We start from the raw sequence: 15513 nt of genomic DNA on the forward strand, positions 1-15513 counted from the left end.
AATGCCACACTTTACTGCCAGGCCTTATCCAAATGGGCATTCTGTTCACTCTTGTGTCTTAGCATCAGCATGTTAATCAGAGACTGTGGATCCTTGGTTGCTACATCAAATTGGTAAGACACTAATTAAACTAAAATCTCACTTGAAGGTGTCAGGTTTCTTTTTCTCTCAGCCAAAGCGGACCCCTGTTGGCTCAAAGGCCAATCAGACCCAAGTAAGAAGCATTTGGAAATCCACAGAACTTTATGTCCCTTCAAAACATTTTCTCATCGGCTTAGAATGCATGTTTTGATGTCTGAATGCATTCTTCTCTGTGAAAATTTTTCTATTTCCCTGTCCTTTCCAGTCACTAGATATTGCCATTTTCTATAAAATGAGGTGACTTAGTGCACATTTTTGCAGGTGAAGGAGAGAGGCTTTTCCTACAAAGAAAGCTGGGAGAGTCTGGGGAAGGTTCAGATTGAAGGTCCAAGTTGAATTGTGGTAAGGATGAGGTAGCACTGTGCACACGGAGATTGCCTAGCAATCTATAAAGTGCTGTGCAAATACAGTTATTCCATCAGGAGTCTTTGGAAGTGCCTGGAGAGTAGTGATGGAGCAAAAATGAAAAGAGGCAACTGAAGAACAGAGAGTCTTAAATTCATTCTTCAGGTTGTAAAGATTATGGACATTTCTTTCTACTTCTCATGTAGAGTCAAAATCCTCACTCTCCTTGGTAGGCTCACCATCTCCAATGACACATCTTAAAAATTATAACCACTGATCCTTAAGTATGCCTTGTTTATTTAAAAAAAAAAACCTTTGTGTTTTTGTATTTACTATTCCTTTGGTTATTGTGTTCCTTTCTATTCCCCTCATTTCTCAATTTTGTTCCAACACTCAGAATGAACAAGTTGCTTCTATTAAATTTTTTCTTCCTCAAAAACTGAGTTGGTAACTTCTTCATGGCTCCTCTTTGTGGGACTGCCTCTGTGATAGCACTCATTATGATGTATGGTAATTATTTTTAATTCATTTGTATGCCCATCTTTTCCATAAGTTTTTGAGTGGCAAAATGTATGGATCATTTACTTACAAATCTTTGTATTTCAGACATATCTCATTCATCTACTTGAAGTGTCTGATGATTTACTAGCCTTCTGCAAAATCCTGTGCTTGATGGATAACTGTGATGTGACCTCTGGTAAGAAGGAATGAGACTGAAATGAGCATTGAACCTTTCCAAATTCTAAAGACCAAAAACCTATGTTACTATAAAGTGTACATGTGTTAAAAATGGCATAAAATAAATGGTAATTAATTCATAATAAATCTTGGAATATTAAAGTTGAAATTTACCACTCTAGAAAAAGAATCTCTTCCCCACCCCCACATACATTTAAGCAACCTAGATAATTCTTCACATTTTATGTACTGAAGCTTTCTTCTTTCACCATAGAATAAACTGCATCAAGGATGGTGTTCACTTGTTTCATACTATCACAGAGGATTTTGTATTTTACCAGGATAATATTATCATGAGAAGAACTGGAGCTAGTGGGTGAAGGTATGCAAACCTGGTCAAAGGAAGGAAGAATATTCTAACCACTAGATATGTGTAATAGGATAAGCTGAAGTGTGGGTTGTGGCTTCCCTTCCATGAAGGAGTTCAAGGAAAGCAGAAAATAGAGATAAGTAGCCTCCTGCCCTGGAATGGTCCAGTTAGTGAAAGGTGGTCATTTCTAATGATAATGAAGAGATATGCACATGGCAGAAGTTCAGATCATAATAATCATATTTTCTCTTTCCATCCTATAATTTTGCAGTTCTGTGTTTTTGTTGCCAACACAGAAATTAATAACTGGAGGCTTGGGAAGCACCTTCTGCAAGTACCACCTAGCAAATAAAATAAAATAAAATAATAAAATAAAATAAAACCAGAGTTCCTGAAGACCATGAAGTGCTATCTGGCCAAATCTTCTACAGGAGTGTACTGTGTGTATGTATGTGTATTCTGTGTTAATCAAAGGATAAAGTGTCACATTATCACAGATTCTGATGACCTCTAGATAATTTTTGTAGATGCTAACTTGAGGAATTTGTCTTGTAGACCAATGCAACACTAAAACTTAGCCTATTTTTGGTCATTGATTTTATTCAAACTAAAACTCTTTCATATTGAAAGTATTTCTAGGAAATATGAAACCATTCCTTTTTGAAGAAAGTAGGTGGGAGGGATACCCATACACACTAGTATGGAAACCTGTCAAAACAACCTCAGTCTGCAAAATACTTCATCCTTCCACAGCCATGTTGGCAGAGACAACACAAAAGTGGCCAGCATGATTTGGAAGAAGGTATGTTGCAAAGGGAGGTAAAGGTGGGGCTCAGGTTTTTATTCAGGCAGTAATATTATTCAGGGTGTGGTCATTGGCATCCCATTCCTCTCTGAGCCTATTTCCCAACTAATGAGCTTGAGGAGATGACATCTCAAGTTGTGCATTGTCTTGTAATGACAGGAATGTGTCTCTTCCCAATCCTACCTATTGGTCGGCTTCCAGTAATTTTAATTTTGGAGAATGAAGGAAGCCACGTGTATGAGATAGCACTGGCATTGCATGCCAGCCCTGTGTGAGAATGAGTCGAAAGAACCACAAGGAATTAAGCATAAAGAGGGAAGAAATCATAACCGAAGAAATATCTTCTTTATCTGTGTCCATTTCCTCCCACAAGGAAAAATGGCAGTGTCGGTTGTACATTACATATATCTCTCTTTCTTTTTAGTGTTTAATCTTAGCACCTGCACAGCAGAGATCTTTACAATTCATTGCATATGCTCTCCCCTTCTCCCCCCTCAATACAGCACCTGAGGCCTAAGAAGCAAGTTGCTCAAAGCTCCACAAAAGGCTGAGACCTTTCTTCGTGACAGAGTATAGAAATCACAAACATGCCCAACGGTTTTATACAGCTGCTAGGACGTCTTAGTTCCCAACACATGAAGATTTTCCTCCTTTTCTTTGACTATTAATTACATTTTACAAATTATTGTTTTGTTCGTTTTTGTTGTGTTTGTACATCAAAAGGGAAAGTCACAGCAAGGAGTCCGGGTTAGCAGAGTTTGGCTGTCATCTGGTCCGACTGTTTGAGGATCTCGGTATTGTAGAGGTCCAAGGCGTGGTTCACTCTGATGATCTCGCTGTTGGTGAGCTTCAGTCGGTGTTTCAGCATACAAGAGAACAAGTCCAGCTGGGGTTTCCCCGGGGCCACTGGAGGGGCCAGGCGGTTAATTCGGTCCCGAATATCCAACAAGAGGAGCATCACGGATGAAGAGGAGTAGAACTGACCGCCTTGCGTGTAGGACTGGTTGACCTGTTGCACTGCACTTCGGAGGAGGTCGGCGTTGAACCTCAGGCTGTATCCGAATACCTGCACATCTGATATCTTAATGTAGAACTGCCTCTTGGAGGGATCCGACAGGTCCACAGGGCCCTGGCCAGTCTCATTTCGCAGGAGGGTAGGTAGCCGAGTCCGACTACGTAGGTAGATGTGGACCGTCTCGAAAAACGTTTTCCACCTGTTGCCCAGCAAGAGAGTCCAGTTGTAGCATTGGCTGTTTTGGAGACGGATCTTTTCCCAACGTGGGTAGCCAAACTCTCCGAAGGGCATATTCCAGCCCTCAGAGTGGCTCCCACTGAATGGATTGACGTAGACAAAGAACATGGGGTCCAGGCTGCTGTTGCGCATCTGACAGATGCGCATGGACATGCCGATCACCATGTGTATGAAGTCCATGCGGTTCTTGTTGCTCTTGAGTGTGAGGGACATGCGCTTGCGCCACCGAGGGTCAAAGAAAGTGTCGAGGCGGATCTCGTTGCTAATGAACGTGGTGTGGACGTAGAGGCGCGAATCCATCTTCTGCAACAGGTACTTGAGCTCCAGGTCCTGGAAGTCCAGATCTGTCTCGAAGCTGATGAACTGCTCGCTCCGCTCCGAGTCCACGTTCTGTGGTTCACAGCGGCCTCGATACAGCTTGTAGCCCTTGTTGCAGGAGCCGCAGAGGGAGATGTTGGCCAGGCTGCACATGGCACAGCTGTTGTTCCCGCCTATGATGCAGGGGATGGGGCGCTGGCACAGCGTGGTGCTACCATGGCAGACGCAGCTCCTCTGGCTCTCCAGGAAGGTTCCCCAGAACCCATTCTCATTGCAGTAGAGAAGCGACTGTACCCTTGCAAGCCACTGCTGAATGGTTCTGGAGGAAAAAGAAAAAACCGAGAATGTTAAACACTGAGAGCGAGGCTGTGGGTTGTGGTTTTCCAACTAATAATGCAAATTAGAGCCACCAATTTCAAAGAATGACAGGACAGAATGGAGCCATTACAACAGAAAGGTGGCTGAATAGGAATTGTTAAGAATCACATTTTGGTTTCTTGTAATGTCACAACCCAGCTACTTTAAAAAATATATTTATTTGAAAGGCAGAGACACAGAAAGAGAGACAGAGAGAAAGGCAGGTATCCCATCCACTGGGTTATTCCCCAAATGCCCAAAAGAGCTGCAGCTGTTGGGTCTCCTACATGGTTGGCAGGGACCCAACTACTTGAGTCATCACCTGCAGCAGCTAATGTGCACATTAACCAGGAGCTGGAATCAGGGGTCAGCATTAGAGCTGGAACTTGAACTCGAACACTCTGATACGGAGTGTGGGAGCTCTAAGAAGTGTCTTAACTCCTAAACCAATTGCCTACCCCAAACCAGCTGTTTGACTTTATACTCCTAGTATTCGGTGTCCTCACTCATACCACGGGGAGATTGGAATAAATGTCCCTTGTTCCTACCAACCTTTGTTTCCAATAGCTCCAAAGACAGTTGATTCAGGAAATTAAAGTGTCTAAATTCAAATGGCCCTCCTGGATGACAACAAATTAAAAAACAAAAACAAGAACAGCAGCAATAGAAAGGTTCTGTGTTTTTTTAACCTCTTCACAGATTGCTCCCATGAGGTTACAACTTCAAAAAAGAAATTATATTTTATTATACTTGAGAAATCATGTTGTGCTCTCATGGTGATCATCTTCCATGATCCTCACAGTGGCTATTCAAGCTGCTACTCCTCTGTTTTTCTAGAGCTCCAAAGTCGCAACAAAGTGGTGCTTCCATTGCAACATATATCTCTAGGCCTCCCTCCCTGTGCCCCTCAAGACTACAAATGATACTGGAATCTCCACCCAAAGTCCAGCCACTGCAACACTGCAATGAAGATGGATACTTGATCAGATAAGAAGTAACAAAAGAATAGGTAAAAATATGTAAGGCAGTCAGCCTAGAGGCCTCTCATCTTTCCTCATTTCTGTGCAAGTCATCTCTTGGCTGTCTTCCACGCTACAAATAATCCTTTACATGTGTCTAGCACTTTTTACTCAGCACAGGGCATATTCGTTCGCGTTTCCTCATTTGAGCCTCACAACAACACCCTGAAAACAGCTTGGAACTTGAGGTCAGACAGGGATCACGTAAAACACTGGCTCTCTCACATGCAAGCTGAGGTAATACTGGGGAGTTTCCTTCACCTTCCTAATCGCCTCACCACAATGAACTGTTGTGGGGATTACATGCATTTTTATGTGAAGGCTTAGTCCCAAACTTGGAAGGCACAAAGGGCTCAATGAATGTTAACTTCTGTTATTCCTGCAAAGGGACTGCCAACTGTATTTTGCAGACATGGCCACAGAAGTTCAGAGCCGAAATGACAGACTCAACTTCATATGATCAGTGATTAGTCTCTTGACTCATGGCTATGGCTTTTGTTTATCTGTCAAGCAAGGGCCATGAACACCTTTCTTAAATGAGTGGTTTGCTGTGGTGATGTTGGCAGTAATGATGATGGTGGTCTTAATGGTTTCTGATCCCCATTTCATGAAGCTGGAGACAGAAGGTAATTTGCATGGTGCCCCCATGGTAGGAAGTATCCACAATCCATGTAATCTATCATTCCCACAATGATTAAAACACAAGCACCAAGGGCCAGGGGGAGGAAGTGCAGCTTAGAGGCAAAAGAATACTGGCCCAAGCAGAACTGGGAGCAAAGCTCCATCCCACAGTCAGGAAGGAGTCCCTTCATCTCTTTAAGCCTCAGTATCCATACCTAACACCAAGATAATGAAGCCTAGCTTAAGCAGCTGGTGAAAAGCTCCAATAAGATAATAGATTGAAAGTGCTTAGAAGAGCCTGCCATAAAGCAATTATGACAAAGGTAATAATAAAAAGTACTCTTATGCCAGAGAATAAGCTCTTCCTTTGAAGGTACTGACACTCGCAGGGATTTCACTATCTCTCTGGAATTTGAGGGAAACCATTTGTTATATCCATTTGAAAATGGATACTGTTGAAATGGCTTCCCAGCATGCTTTGCTTTAAATGAGTTGCTTATCAACTGAGGGAAAATGGCGGAATAATCAGTGCTGCTCCTTCAATCACTGTGCCTTTTAAATTCACAGAACCATCTCCGCCCCTAGCTATAAAAAAATCCCTAGCAACATCCAAAAAATGGTATTGAGACCCCTTGGCAGTGTCCTCTCTGGGCTCTGAGGCTTCACGTCGGAGGTCTCTGCTCCCTCACCCCAAGCCCCAGCACCCAGCCCAGAGCCCAGCTCCATAGATGTTTACTGAATGCATGAATGTTTGCTGAATGAATGTACAAAGAATATTAATAATTTTCTTATTTTTCATTTTAAAAAGAAAAACAAACTTCTCCCCTTGGGACTGCAGTATTAGTTTTCCACCCCATCCACCCACACAGCTCCAGGCCTTCCCGTCTCTGCTTCGTGAGACCAATCCTATTACAGCCTGGAGAACAGCAGCAGGCCCAGCCTTCAGCAAACGGAGCTAGAATAATAATGAGCTGTGCGGCTCCCACCTCCCAAACCAGAACATTGACTGAATATTGGGGGATGAGTCATCTGATATTTCTGCGAGCTGCAGGGGCTCTCCACACCGGTCTGATTGCGTGGTTCCATCTGACGGGAGCGTCATTTCAAAATGCCTCTTTCCAATGGCCCACACTTGCCCCTGTCACTCGCTCTCCAAATGACAGGACAGTGCCCCATTTAGAGCTCCTCTGTTCCCATCTGCAAGGCACTCTGTAACCCCGTAGAGCGCCCCCTTTCTCGTGTCTCATCATTGGGACCCTTTGTCAGCAGCACAGCCCCCACTCCTTGAATCAATGGTTCATTGTGGCTGAACTCTCAGAATCCTCAGTGGGGGAAATAAAAAGATGAAAGTTCCTGGTGATGCTGCAACAAGCGACGGGGCTAATGGCAAATTAGGATTCCAGCCCTGTCGAGCAGGAGGGATTGGGGACAGAGGCCCTCTGAGACGCATTAGCGAGTGGCATGGCACCTGCATCTCCTGACCTCAGAATAATCATGAGGTTGTGGGCTGCATCAAAGGAGGCATTAAGGATACAGCAAGAGGATTTAGAAAGGAGATGGTGTTCAGGGGGAGCAGGGAGCACGAGGCCGAGGGAAAGAGGGAAAAAGAGAACACAGTGGAGAAAGGTGGAGAATGGGGAAGGGTGACAAGAGGGGAGAAAGGGACTGGGTGTTGCAGATAGTGAGAAGATGGAACAGAGAAGCAGACAGAGGCTACAGAGAAGTACACACTGGAGGGGAGATTGTTGAAAGGAAGTCAGAGTGCGGAGGACAGAAATGCAGGAATTCAGCCAAGACTTCATTTGTCACAACACACAGATTCAGGGAATGTGGACACTGGATGGTCCATTTGAAGACGGGCTGGTCATCCATCCCCCACTTTTTCTGGAGAAGTAGAGTGGGGTGGACCCAAAATGGGGAGCAATGTTCCTTCTGAATCCTGATGTCCAAGGCCAGCCTCTTTACTTTTTACATACACCACTTTACTTTTTAATATTTCACCTTGAAGCATGATTAAAAGCAGAAAAACAAACATCCATTTGTTAGTTTCTTTTTAACACATGCAAATTCCAATAATGAGCACAAATTTCAATAATCAGCACAATCTCCTATATTTTCTCCACCTCCATTCAGTGTTATGACTAGAAACCATCAAGAGTTCAAGTTTCAATTGCAGGCAGTTCCCTAGAGCAAGTGAAGTCTTCTATGGCACACATCTACCAAGCACTCCCTGTAGAGTAGGCAAAGTGCAAGTGGTTCTTCATACTATTTCCTGAAGCCCCGTGTGCAACGTCTCGGTGTTACTGATGAAGATAATTAGTCCTTGAGAACGGACATAACCTGTACAAGATCAAAAAGTTACTACATGTTTCCACATTCAAATACCAGACTCTCTACTTTGAGCATGGGTGCACTATTAGAAATCATATTGTAAAGTTACAATGATAAGATGAGCAGAAAGGAAGCAAACCACAAAAAGATAAATAAATTGAAATAATGGAAAAATACTGAAAGTTTGAGTGTGCGAAGGGCCTATTATCATCACATTCCTCACTTATCCTGGACCTGCTAGCGTCCCTCTCCTCCATCCACAGATAATTGGGGATCACGGACAAGTGCATAGAGAGAGGCTGGGGACCAAGTGTAGGAGGGACTGTGATCTATAAATACCATTTCCCAGGCTATCTGGTGACAGCCTGCCTCAACCCTGGCAACAGAAAAGCATCTTAATAGGCCAGCTCCAGAGGGGAGGGTCTCACCAAGGCTGGCACAGCCCCTCTGAAAGGCAGTCAGTGTGAGGCAGCAAAGACCAGGTTTTAAAAGGCTTTTCTCCATCCCTAGGGGTCCACAGCATCTTCCATTTTCAGCCAAAGCTGAACTCCAATACGTTCAAATCAGCATCTTTCTATTGGAAGGGATTTCAATTCATGCTGACGACAAGGGATCAAAGAAGGGATGGGAAGAAGAAGGAGGAGAGACAGGGAAGCTGCATTTTCATTTCTAAAGTGCACAATTCTAGAGTCTGACTGATAGATGCCAAGTGCTCCCAGTGAAGTAAATTGGACCTATGACAGAGAGAACCTTCCAGAAGAAGCCTTGGAAATGGTCAGCCCATCCCCCTCATGTTTACAACCACGCACTGAGACTTGGTTGCTGAGGTAGAAAAATCAATGCTTCTTGAGTGCTTTCTGCATTGTGGCAGGTGTCCCTTTATGCAACATCAACCTCGGGAGATAGGACTCCCTCTCTATTGCCATTTCACTGATGGAAGTATTGAAGATCTGAGAGGGACTGTAAGTCATCCATGATCACACAGCATGGGCAGAGCAGACCAGAGTTCAGGATTTCTAGATCCAAACTCAGTGCTCCCTCAATTACTTGGCTGTACATTCCTAACCCTCCACACCCCAGACTCTAGAAAAACTGGGCTCAGAGCCGTGGAGACACTGCAGCTGCTCCCGTGAGGGCTATGTCTTGACCTTGGCCAGGATTTGCTGGCAACCTGGCAGGTCTCCCCAACACACAGCATGGAGTCACCATCATTTGGAGGACAGAGGCTCTGCCACCCAGGGCTTCCCATCAGCGCTTTCAAAGGCAGAGCCCCCCGGCGGGGGAGCCCAGGTTGGGAATCCTAATTCAAGCAAACTCCCTGCTGATTTTAATTGGTGGTTTTGCCTAAGATGAGGATGCAGTCCCTGGCCTGTGGCACATTAGGGAAGATCATACAAATCGAGTGCCAGGAAGAGAGAGGGGAGAAAAAGATCTCAGCAAAAATAGAAAACCCATAATCCATAACTCCCATTTGCCTATGAGGAGTATGTATTTAAAAGTGGAGAGAAAGTGAAAAAAATGAAACTGCTGTTCGGAATTATGTCTTGTGTTTCTTCTTGGCATTTCTTTCACATTGTAATGGGTGCCTTAGCAATTCTGTATGACTCCACGGTGTGCTCTGTAGGCCACAGACTCAACTGGGAAGACAAATAGTTGTTTCTAGGTGTCTGATGATGCACTGTCCTTAGCTCGTGCTGTGTGTGTATGTGTGTGTGTGTGTGTGTGTGTGTATTTTAAAGGAATGGTGCGGATAAATGATGCGCACATCAGTGGTGTCAGAATAGTGGGGCTCAACTGAAAGGAACCTCGGTGTATGTATGTGCTACTATGGACCAAAACTAAGGGACTGGCTTTGTGGCTCAGTGGAGTAAGAAGCTACCTTAGGCTGGCGCGGTGGCTCAATAGAGTAATCCTCTGCCTGCAGCGCCGGCACCCCGGGGTTCTAGTCCCGGTCAGGGCACTGGATTCTGTCCCGGTTGCTCCTCTTCCAGTCCAGCTCTCTGCTGTGGCCCGGGAGTGCAGTGGAGGATGGCCCAAGTCCTTGGGCCCTGCACCCGCATAGGAGACCAGGAGAAGCACCTGGCTCCTGGTTTTGGATCAGCGTGGTGCACCGGCTGTAGCGGCCATTGGGGGGTGAACCAATGGAAAAGGAAGATCTTTCTTTCTGTCTCTCTCTCACTCTCTATAACTCTACCTGTCAAATGAAAAAAAAAGTTTAAAAAAAAGAAGAAGAAGCTACCTGAGACACTGGCATCTTATGTGGGTGTCAGTTCGAGCCCTGGCTGCTCCACTTGTGATCCAGCTCCCTGCTAATGCACCTGGGGAGGCAGCAGAGGATGACCCAAGTCCTTGGGCCCCTGTACCCATGTGGGAGACCCAGAAGAAGCTCGTAGGGCCTGGCACCTGACTTCAGCTTGGCCCAGCCCTAGCTGTTGCAGCCATTTGGGGAGTGAACCAGTGGATGGAAGATTTCTCTCTGTCTCTCCCTCTCTTTCAGTAACTTTTCCTTTCACATAAATAAATAAATGCTTGGAAAAAACAGAATTACAATTGGCCCACTCTTCCTGTCATTTTCCCAGATAAATATTTGGTTTCAATTATTCCTCTCTTTGAGTTTCTATCGTTCCCTTAATAATGTGTTTTCCCTTCTTCTCTCAGTTCTTCACAAGATGCCAGCACCACATTAAGTGACTCATAACAAAAAGAAGGGTGAACTGAAAGATTTTATCATCTCTTACCATACAGAATATACTTCCTAACTTGGAAGTGCTGGGGTCTTGCTTGGCGAACACAGCAGGAGAGTGGAAGGAGGAATGTGGAGAGCAGCAATGTAAAAATTCAACAGGGTCTTTAAAATTAGGTTGTCAGGAGCTTAATTGGGGAGGGTTATGAAACAATTTTTGCAATTACATAGTTCTCTGTCAGGAAGGAGGTGACAGGCAACATCAGCTGCATATTCAAATTCAATACTTTGCTTTGGGGCATGGACATGCTGAAGACAGTGAAGGAGGGAGCAGAGGCCTCTTAGGAATGACAGAAGGGCTGAAACAGCAGGGTGCTCCAAAGCCAAGAATGGAAAGATTGCTTTATTCTTCCTGGGCAATAGGCAAATTAGAGAAGGAGAGACTCAGACCAAGAGGCTGCCAAGTAAGAACGGACTAATCAGGACCTAATTGGCCTTAACAATAATGGTCATTTAGATCAATGATCTGAAGAATGAGTTGCTTTGATCATAGGTGTGGGAATAAGCTGAGTGAGTTCTGAACCTGTTTTGCCACTATTTGACCTTGAATGACCTTGCTATTTAACCTTGAGTAAGTCATGTAACATTTTGTCTCTGTTTACTGATCTCTCAATTGGGGTAACTAATGCATATCTTGCACCTTCGGCTTATGACCTAGAATTGAGGATATCAAGCTCCAGGAGGTTTCCAGGGAGAGGAAGGTATAACTGACCATCAAACATTATCATAACTAAAGGCAAGGAATAACAATGTTCTATAAATGTTTCAGATAAAAACAGTCCTCTTGGTTACTAGAACTGCCCAGTTGGTTACAACCTAATATCCTAGTTCACTGGTTGTTCATGCTGCAATTTTAATGAATGCTGTCACTCTGATGCTTGCACAAGAAAGAGCTATGTGGGCCTTGAGTCAGAAAACATTGTGCATTGAATCCTAGCTCGGGTACTCATTATTTAACCTTGAACTAAGTCCTTTCTAGGCTTCCGTTTTCTCGGCTGTAGAAGGGAATTATAATATACTGGTTGCAAGGTTGCTCTGAGGCTCAGAAATGATAATGTTTATAAAGATCCTGATGTATTGTAGGTGTTCAGTGTCTCTCATGAAAATGACTATTATGCTTGCATGGAACTCACATGGTAAATTATCCCTTTGAAAACAGTAACTACGGATCCACAAATCCCAGGGACTGGGAAGCAACAAGTCCTGCTGGAATCAATTGAATATGAATTTTAAACAAAAGGAATCTGACATGTAATCTTTTTTTCTACTACAAAATTAAAACAGATGAATTGCAGGAGTAGGTATTTGACTTAGTGATTCAGATGCTACTTGGGATGCCGACGTTCCACTTCAGAGTGCTTGAGTTTGAATCCTGGTTCCACTGTTGATTCCAGTTTCCTGCTAATGTGTACCCTGGGAGGCCATGGTGATAGTTCAAGAAGTTGAGTCTGTTTGATACTCATGGGAGACATGGATTAAGTTTCTGGCTCCCAGCTTCAGCCTGGTCCAGCCCCACCTGTTGTAGGCATTTGGGGAGTGAACCAGCAGATGGAAGATCTCTTTCTCTCTCTCTCTCTCTCTCTCTTTTTCTGTTCCTCCCCACAATCCATCTCAAATAAATAAATCTTTTTTAAAATGGAATGTTATATATTATAAAAATTACTTCCTTACAAAAGGATATTTAAAAAGCCAATAAACACATGGAACTCCATTCATCATCAGAACAATGCAAATTAAAACTATAGGGGCTGGTGCTGTGGTATAGCGGGTAAAGCCACTGCCTACAATGCTGCCACCAAAGATGATCCTGGCTTCAGATAGGCTCAGCTCCGGCTGTTGCAACCATTTGGGGAGTGAAACAGAGGATGGAAGAACTCTCTCTTTCTTTTTTTTTTTTTAATTTATTTTATTTATTTATTTATTTTTTTGACAGGCAGAGTGGACAGTGAGAGAGAGGGAAACAGAGACAAAGGTCTTCCTTTGCCATTGGTTCACCATCCAATGGCCACCGTGGCCGGCGTGCTGCAACTGATGCACCGCGCTGATCCGATGCCAGAAGCCAGGTATTTATCCTGGTCTCCCATGTGGTGCAGGGCCCAAGGACTTGGGCCATCCTCCACTGCACTCCCTGGCCACAGCAGAGAGCTGGCCTGGAAGAGGGGCAACCGGGACAGAATCCGGCGCCCATACCGGGACTAGAACCAGGTGTGCCAGTGCCGCAAGGAGGAGGATTAGCCTAGTGAGTCGCGGCGCCGGCCTCTCTCTCTCTTTCACTCTCGCTCTTGCTTTCTCTCTGCCTCTCCTTCTCTAAGTGTGACTTTAAATCTTAAAAAAAAAAAAAAAAAAAAAAAAAAAAAAAAACCTATAGAGAGACTACACAATTTACCATTTTGCTAAAATAAAATTAAAAATACTTTTGGGCTAATGGTTTGGATGCCCAAATCCCATGTTAGAATGCCTAAGCTTGATCCCTGACTATGGCTCCCAATTCCAGTTTCTTGCCATTTCAGACCCTAGGAAGCAACAGGTAATGAGTCAGGTGGGAGGTCTGGATTGAGTTCCTGGCTCTGGTCTTCTTTCCCAGCCCAGTCCTGGCCATTGAGAGTATTTGGGCAGTGAACCAGCAGATGAGAGCTTTGTCTGTCTCATTGCCTCACAAATAAATTTTTAAAATCTAAGGTCTAAAATCAAAACAATGGAAAATGCTCATATTAGCAAAGATATAGAATAACTGTAACTCTCCTGCACTAGTGGTAGGAATGGAATTTGCTTCAGTAAATTTGGAAAACAAGAAATATCTATTAAACTATCTAGAAAGCTTAGTGTATGAGTACCATGTCCAGGCAATTCCACTCTGACTATGTATCTAACAGGAACACATATACAAGTGCACCAACAGACACATATAAGGTTGTAGTACTCTCTGCAATAGCCCCACACTGTAGACTACACAAATGGCCACCAGCAGTAAGACTTTCATACACACAATAGGACACAAGGATGACCAAACTACACAAAACAACATGGAAGAATCTCATAGAAGAGTAGAAAGAGGAAATAAGCCACTCACAACGAGTTCATACCATATACATGTTTTTGTTTTGTTTTGTTTTTTTAAAGGCAAAATTGACCTATGGTGAATGTGACAATGAAAAGAGTAACTCTCTTAGGGAAATGGTTTATAGTGCCCAGAGGAATTCCTAGGTGCCTTTGGTAGTGCAAATAATGCCCTATATCCTGATCAGGGTGCTGGTTACATGTGGATTTGGTTTGTGAAAATTAATGCTTTTATACACTTAGTATGTTTGCACTTTTTATTTGTATGTAGTACTTCAAGGAAAAATTTACAAAATAAGTCCTTTAAAGAAACCAGAATAACTATTAAGTAAGAGATACATTAGTTTTTTTTTTTTTTATTCCTTTGAAGCTTTCTAAAGCTCTTCTGTTTGTTCTTTAATTATTATCTTTACAATTTCTCCATATCCTAGGCTGGGTTGAGAGAGTATTATGAATCTCATTTTAACAGTATGAAAAACTGAACTCAGAGAGGAAAAGTCAAGCATTGATGGTCACTAGGGACTTGTCACATCACTGGGATTACAATTCACCCATGTGTGAGTTGATTGGCTAGACTGGGAGCATGGAGGTGGGAAGAATAATTGAGAGGTGGCCCTGAAGAAGGATAAGACAGAGCTATCCACAGAAATCGTAAGAACTCAATTCTATTTCTGACTCACTCCCCTGAGCCTCCAGATTCTATTCTGAACAGGAAGCTACTTCCGCGCCCCAGGAAAAAAAAAAGAGCAAAAACTAAAAACAACGAAAAAGATCTGGAAATGCTTATTTTCTTGCCTTACGTCAGCCAAGTGAGTCAATTGCCCTACTTGCCACACATGCAGAATAACAAACACGGATGGAAATGGAGATATGACTAGTGGTGTCAGCCTCAATACACCCTGCATAGCACCCTCGGTGAAGCTCATCCCCAGCACATATCTCCATGCCCCTCATCCAGATTGCACACCCTTTGTTTAACACCATGTTGGGTCTCGTTGCCTTCTGTTTTGCTCCATAAATATATGCCAAAGATATTCTTAACTAAAAACTTCATTGTCGCATGGTTGGGAGGGCACTTGTAGGCTCTTATGATTGACAGCTAGCTGCCTTGAGCTTGCCTGGTTTTATTTGTGTCCTCTATTTAATAGAACAATTTAATGCACATTCAGGATAAGCCTTTGCCACCAAAATTCCCCTCACATACACATATACACACACACATATACACAAAAGCAGGCAAAAATAAGAAGTCAGGGACTATCAGAGTAGCAGTTTGGAGCTGCCTATGCATTTAGAGTGGCAGAACTCCAGAATCCCAAAGCTGAATGATGCTTATCAAGGTCTGGTCCATGTGACAAACAGGAAAGAGTACAGAAATGTTATGCGACTTGCTTGTGGTCACACAAGGAGTACCTGGAACCCAGAACCAGAATGCTTCCCTTGAGGAGGACTCTGCACACTGCCAAAAGTATACAT

At 43.6% G+C, this 15513-nt stretch overlaps 1 protein-coding gene across 1 annotated transcript in view; it reads right to left on the reverse strand.

Annotated features, from left to right (window-relative positions):
* Window positions 1-2662: 2662 nt before the first annotated feature.
* Window positions 2663-15513, reverse strand: part of BRINP1 (BMP/retinoic acid inducible neural specific 1) — a 209740-nt gene continuing 196889 nt past the window's right edge. Inside the window, exon 8 of the mRNA XM_002720507.4 lies at window positions 2663-4228. Within this exon, the coding sequence (XP_002720553.1) occupies window positions 3088-4228 (1141 nt within the window). The 3' untranslated portion in view covers window positions 2663-3087. The remainder of the gene's footprint in view (window positions 4229-15513) is intronic.

This window comes from Oryctolagus cuniculus, chromosome 1, assembly GCF_964237555.1.
Source record: "Oryctolagus cuniculus chromosome 1, mOryCun1.1, whole genome shotgun sequence".
Lineage (NCBI taxonomy): Eukaryota > Metazoa > Chordata > Mammalia > Lagomorpha > Leporidae > Oryctolagus > Oryctolagus cuniculus.